This window comes from Corythoichthys intestinalis, chromosome 2 (assembly GCF_030265065.1).
Source record: "Corythoichthys intestinalis isolate RoL2023-P3 chromosome 2, ASM3026506v1, whole genome shotgun sequence".
In the NCBI taxonomy this organism is placed as follows: Eukaryota; Metazoa; Chordata; class Actinopteri; order Syngnathiformes; family Syngnathidae; genus Corythoichthys; species Corythoichthys intestinalis.
The window spans coordinates 46,375,407-46,382,500 of NC_080396.1; the positions used below are offsets into that span (position 1 = coordinate 46,375,407).

At 36.0% G+C, this 7,094-nt stretch overlaps 1 protein-coding gene across 1 annotated transcript in view; it reads right to left on the reverse strand.

Moving 5' to 3' along the window:
- Positions 1 to 1,118: 1,118 nt before the first annotated feature.
- LOC130910273 (insulin receptor substrate 2-like) overlaps positions 1,119 to 7,094 on the reverse strand; it is an 11,903-nt gene continuing 5,927 nt past the window's right edge. The window contains exon 3 of the mRNA XM_057827413.1: positions 1,119 to 3,715. Coding sequence (XP_057683396.1) covers positions 3,711 to 3,715 — 5 coding nt within the window. The 3' untranslated portion in view covers positions 1,119 to 3,710. The remainder of the gene's footprint in view (positions 3,716 to 7,094) is intronic.

Genomic DNA, 7,094 nt, shown 5'->3' on the forward strand with positions numbered 1-7,094 from the left:
GTGTAGGAATGGAATCCAGCACCCACTGCGGCCCTATGTGGAATAGTTTGGACACCACTGAATTAGAGGGTGATTCGCGCCGACATTCAGACCCTCACTGAACAGAAAGTGAACCCAGGCTTCTTGTACTGAAGTCATGGAAAGTTTCAAAATCCAAGAAGAGGGAGAAAATATTTTATGTCCCAATGCAAATAAGATTATACATTTTGGGGTCGATCAAATGGTGGCAATGTGTGTGCTGCCTTCCATTTACAATAAGTTTGAATGTGATTGCTTCATAGATTTATTTTCCTGGCTATTTTCTAGGTTAGAGCTAGCAAGGGTGTGTAGACATTTCTTATCCACTGCACTGAACTGGATCAGCAACTTCATTTTGACATATCAAAAAATGGATGGATAGAGTAATATTTCAGAAGGTTGGACAAACAGATGTGAAATTTGCATTAAAACTAAATTTGCCAATGCAAACATTTGGGCACCTCAATAGAGAAAAATAATATATATTCAATAGATTTTACTTTTGCCAAAATTACAGCTTTGATATATTTCCCATAACTTTCTTTTGAGGTTCTGGATTCTGTAAAGTGGTACTGTATTTTTTTAATATTCCTCCTTAAGAAACACCCTCTGTTCAGTTAAATTCACACAGATTTTCTACAATATTTAGGCCTGGAGGCCTTCTACGAGTATAAGATTCAAGACTGGATAAACTCGCATGCTAATTTTGGTTTCCAGATAACCAGTGCTAAGAAGTTACAGCTATTCAAATGAACAAAATTACAGGGTGTCCAAATTTTCCACCTGTACAATTTTGTTTTGATGCATATCATACGTCTTCCATTAGTCCAATAAACCTACCGTAGTTTCACTTATGAATTATTGTTTCTTGATACATCAAAATGAATTTGGTCATCCAAAACCCCAAAGAATAACAGTAAACTTTGTAAATTAAAATAATGGAAATTGTATGGGGTGCCCAAACTTTTTCATACCAAATTATGTGAACGCCAGGTCTCAGTGGGTTTTATACCATTATTATTTGTAATCAATATTTTTTAATAAAAAAAATATTATAAATAATGTTTACAAAACTAGTACTATTAAAATTAATTAAAGCAATTACACTATGTCTCAGGGTAACACAAATGTTTTTGTTTTTTTAAAATTATTATTTCATAGTATTTAACTCATTGCCTGCCACTGACAACGACAGACATCCATTTCATTTAGAGAACTGGCTGTGAATGTTCATCTTCCAGTGCCATTGACAGCACTAGATTTCCAATCCATTTTGACTGACAGCAATTGATCCCTGCCAGACTCTCCCAGTCAGGATTGGGCATCTAACGCCGTCTGAGTGCCCTATAAAGGGCTATGCTTATAATTCCTCACACATAGGCCTCATTACAAAGAAAAAACAAAAAACAAAAAAAAAAACAAGGAAAGCAGTTTTACCGCTTTAAATAAATGTATATATTTATTTTGGTCACTATGCACAATCTATACAGATCAAAGCAATAATAATTGACCACCAGAATCCATAAATGATTATACTAATTTCTTGTGAGTGTCACAATAGAGAGCATAGTGTTGTAAGTACAATGGAAGACACCAAAGACAAAACACTCAGCGGGAAGAAAAATTTGACAAGGGAACAGCAGCAAAACCAAAACAAAACTCTTCTTACATTTGGTTTCGCTGTTCGAAACTATCATATTCATGTCATTTTTGCATATTATAGCATTAGGTGAAGTTCAACAAGGCAATAGATTTTTAATAAAATATTTTGCTTTTAGACAGTGAAGGAGAAAGCATACAATGTACTGCTAAAACCAGAAAGAAATAATAGTAATAGAAACAAGGGTAGGTGGAATATTTTCACAGAAATACCGCATAGTATATATGCGACACAGGCAATCTATAATAAATTCTTTGTACTCTCAGTAGAACAGTTTTCATTTAAACTCTGTCTATTTACAGCATATTCACATCCAGGTAGTTAATACATATAAATACCAGTACCATCATGGTATATAGCTCTAATGTCATAAAACTCTTGTTAAAACTGTCACCAGCTAAGTGATATTTTTGGACCTGATTCTAATGTTTTCAAGTTCTAGAGTACCCTGAAAGTGTGGAGGTGGATTCGGCACACTCGTACGACACCATGGAGGACTGACATCTCATATTTACCATTTTAAGACTGAGGGGAGGGACACAAATTGCAAGCGCTGCATCAATCATATGATAGAACGACTAAAATCTCAAAGCAGCTTATAAACATTAACAGAAAAAAGATGTATTGTAATATTTTAATATACAGTGTGTCCGAGCAGTGCAAACAAGTGAGATGTAGTGATTAGTTATGTAAAGGGTGGTACTAATGCAAAGATGAATGGTGTGCATAGACTGTACAGAATGGTACTGAGCAGAGATGGTGGCAGCATCCCTATTATCCTAAAGCTCTTTGAGGTACAATTGTAAAATGTCGCTTTAGTTCTAAAGACCAGTGGTTCTCAAATGTTTTGGTCACATGAGAGAATTCTTCCCTGAGGACTCGTTCATAATGCTAAGCTGAAATGTTGAATGTTTCTTTTTCTTTTATTTGAAGAAAATATATTTTTAAAATTGTAATCCTTACTAGTACAATGATGTATTTTTCCGATGTCAATGAAAAAAAAAATATATATGCCTTCTTCCACCAAGAAAATTCGAATTTATTCCTTTAATAACTCGCTCATGCTGGGATGTAAAAATTTACGTGACATGTCCTTGCAGCAAAATCAGTTGTTAATTGGCAGGTTTACTATTAATATTTCTTTTACTGGCATTTCCCAAAAGGTTGGTATACTTTTGCTTTTTGTTATAAACGATATGTTAAAAAAAAATAATAATAATAATAAAAGTGTATCCCTTTAGGGACCCACTGTTTAAAGAACCACAGCTTTACTTCCGTTTCCTTTCCAGACAGCAGACTCCCCTGACAGCATCCATGGTGGTGCCAGATGTTTTACTCTTTAGCATAGAATATCCCTAGCCACTGTGTGATTCCCTCTCGTACCGTTCAATGGCATTACAGCAAGACAGGGCATGAATGCGTGGAGTCAACATGAGGCTGCAGTACCACGTGACCGAAGGAAAAGGTCAAAGGTGTTGTGGAGTTTAGATACAACTTTTTAGAAATATATTTTTAAGGTTGGGTAAAAAAATAATCTTGTGAGAATAAATAGCAAATTAAGAAAATACTTGAAATGTACTTTTCTGAAATAAGACTACTTTCTCACACGAATATCAATATATAAGTCCAGACAGATATACCGCAATAGAATATTTTATCTCTTATTTCATTGAAAATAATAGCGAACAATATAGACATTTAAGGCATTGGGTGGGACTTGTTAGACATTCGCTCTATAAAAATAAATAAACTCACCAAACATACTTCTATACTCAGTGCACTTCTCATGGTACTGGTGGCCAGCTTTCATGGTAACAGTGTTCACTGACTGAATTGCTGCTCCGTTACCATGCTCAAAATTACATACACTTTCTCACCTTTCGCCAATTCACAACCAGCATAAATGATGGCCTATATAGACGTACATGTGTGCGAATGATTTTTTGTGTGTGTGTAGCATCGAGGTTGCATGCCATCTCTTGGATTGTAGAGGTAAATGAAGTCATGTAGATCTCAGGGACGAATGACTGCTTCAATCTGGAACAAACAAAAGACAATAATGACATTTATTTAAAAAATCCACTGAAATAATGCAGCAAACTGTCTGTTCCAGTGAAGTAGTGAATTACATACTCTACAGCAAGTACTAGTAGTTAGGGAAAAAAGACTTAAAATAAAAAATACAGGAGGAAATTGCTTTTCAATTATCAATTTTTTAGAAGATGAGAAATGCCTTTGTTTTTTTTGTGTGTGTGGTTTTTGGTTTTTTGCCTTTGTGGATTGTGCGAGTTTGCATTTTGACATGATAAAAAAAAAAAAACTACTGAAACAATTATGTTGATGTACACTGTTGAGTGGATACAAAAAGTCTAAAGACCCTAGTTTGATAGTTTGAATGTCAAGTGTTTTTGATCATTAAAAGACAGACCAAATACTACACATAGTTTACATTTGCAGTATACATACAGTAGAGTGAACATTTAATTTGGCATACAATTAGGCAAAAACCTATGCACTACAGTTTGAAAATCACTGAACGTATAGGTGCTTATTAAAGAATGCAATTCTGCAGAAACCAAATCGCACCAATGGGCGCAGAGTTAATTTGCGTTATGAGTGTGGTAACGGAACAGAATAAAATTTGTATCTCAGGGCACCAATGTATTACTCTGATTCAAAGTGGATTGTCGCGCTTTTGTAATTCTATCCGTGATGATGAAAATGCTCATCATTCACAGCAACACGATGTGATAAACAAGCTTGTATCCAGACATGCTTTGATTCCATAGAAGGCAGGCAGCATCTGATCAAGGCCTGCTGTCTAATCTGCCCTGCAGAGGATGTAATCTCATCTGGAGCAGAGGCCGGCACTACGCTGGCCACGCGTTTATCGAGCAGCTAACACGTCTATCTAGAACATCCCAGCCTACTTAATCCCGCCACGCACACACGCACAGACACTGGAAAATGTGACACAATTTGCCTGCTGTGTTCCATTATATGCGTAGTTCTTTTCTACAGAATCAGGTGACTTGGCCCGAATGTGTTTGGATACACATGTGGGCAGTATGTCTTAACTCTCCAAGTAACAAGATGAAGAATACTGCAAAAATGCAGTAGTGTAGTTTTCCAAGCGTTAAAAAAACCAAAGCATAGATGTCATTCCTAAAAAGTAATGCAATACAATTGTAGCCGTGTGCGCCATTATGCACAGATGAAACATTTTCTCGCATACCACTAGAATTACAAAAATACATATCCACCATTAACCAAAACATTGCATTCTGGTTAATATTGCATTTGAGGAATAAGAAGTGACAAGAATCATTCATCAATCGAAACAACAACAACAAAAAATCAAGTCGTTTATGGTATCATCCTATGCTTCAATCCCAGATATTACCCTGTGCTGGCGAATGAAATTAACATCACAACTTCTCTTGCAAATGTTGTGAATGTCACGTGATCAAATAAAAAAAAACAGGTTATCAGTCCCTACGTTGTGTACTGTGGGTTGATTGTTTGAACAACATTTTTGCAAGTTTAATTTCAAACTATCATCCCTCAGATCAGCAAAGATGGATGAATGATTCTTTGTAATTTTTATTCCACAAATACAATGTTAACCAGAACTCTGTTTTATTAGAGGTGGTCTATATTAGGACATTTGCTTTAGTTTCTCTTTAAACTTACTGACAGTTTCAGTTTGGATTAGTGCTTCATTTGCTTAGTTTGTACTGATGCACTTTTGTGTTAAAAAAAAAAAAAATCTTCAGATCTGTTAATACTAGAGGTGTGCAAAATTTCCGATTCTTAGATTATTCGCGATTCGGCCGTGGAAGATTCGAGAACGATTCACAAACATCCAAATTCCGATTATTGAAATATGTCAAGTAAAGCGGAAGTACAACACACTCAGCGCGCCGCGCGGTCTTTGGGGCGCAACGAGGAAGAACGCAGCGAGAGTAGCTAAACATCATGCTTCTCATTACCCGGCCCCTCGAGTAATGCCAATGCTCAACTCACGGCTCTAGCTCAACTCATGCCACGAGATAAAAAAACACAACAACATACCTGACTGCTGCCGAAAAGCTGCTATAAAGTATGTCATCCACATAATGGTAGATATCATTTATATAGGACTAGATGCACCACTGATTCGGTAGCATGAGCAGCACATCTACAAAAAGCTAGATGCATGCATTAGTAAACGGCCGCCATCTTAAAGCAGTACACTTCCCTGCAAGGCTGTTGTAGCGAACCTTCCAAGCAAACCTAATTAACTTTTTATCTAAAATACTCAGTAAATCGGTAAAATATTGACTTGAATCTATCTTTAAAATAGTTTTAAAACTTTCACATGTCGAAAGTAGACAAAAGGGAAATTATGGAGTAACGGGAGCAATTTTAACAACTTTAACAGTTGGTTCACAACATTAAATTAATTGAATGTAGTTTAAAGCTGCTGTTACAGAATGGGGACTGGAGTTTTTTATTTACTGTTATTTTTGTATGTTTGTTTACTGATATATGTTAACTTGATACTGAAATAGTAGTTTGGTTTAGCCTGAGAGGATTTTTGAACAATTTTGGAACTAATGTACAAAACATTTAATTTAAAAAAAAAAAAAAAAAAAAAAAAAAAAAAAGGAGGGTGGGTGCATCAATAATCGTTTTATAATCGAATCGGAGCCTCTGAATCGTAATCGTAATCGAATCGTTAGGTGCCCAAAGATTCCCAGCTCTAGTTAATACTAGTGTTTTCCCGATAAAATATTTTTGCATGTGAGTCCAAGTCACCTGCTTTTGTGGATCTGGCGATATAAACCCCATCCAATACCTTGGAAATACAATTAAGAGAGAAAAAAAAGCCCTTTTTTTCCTCTCTAGGTCTCAATTTTAACAAAACTATCTGAACATTGCTTTGTAGGCATTCACTTAAAGATAATTTTTTAAAAAATACATTGAAAAAAAAAAAAGTCTTATGAAAATGAGTGATCTGGCATGATTTCTGATCTCGTGATCAGAACGGGCACGTCCCTAATTTAAACTGTGCACACACAATCGGCACGGCGTTTACAAAAAAGCATGCATGGCATCAGTTCATAATGCCTGAGATGAGGTCATTAGCCATTCTCCTGAGTGAATGACATTTAAAGAGAAGGCGGATTTAGAAAGGGGATTTAAATGGAGATGGACACGATGGTTGCTAATCTTTATGATGAATTCCATAGTGTGAATGGTCATGCTCTCTTTGGCCTGTAGGCCTGCCAGATGGGTGCCTGACCTTAACAGAGCAGAACGTGACTGTGTTCTTCAATGCTGGTGTTTACATGTATACGGAACAATAATCGTATTTCCATGATGGGGAAGGTAAGAGCATTGGTGAAGGTGTTTGACGCTACCATTGAACTCC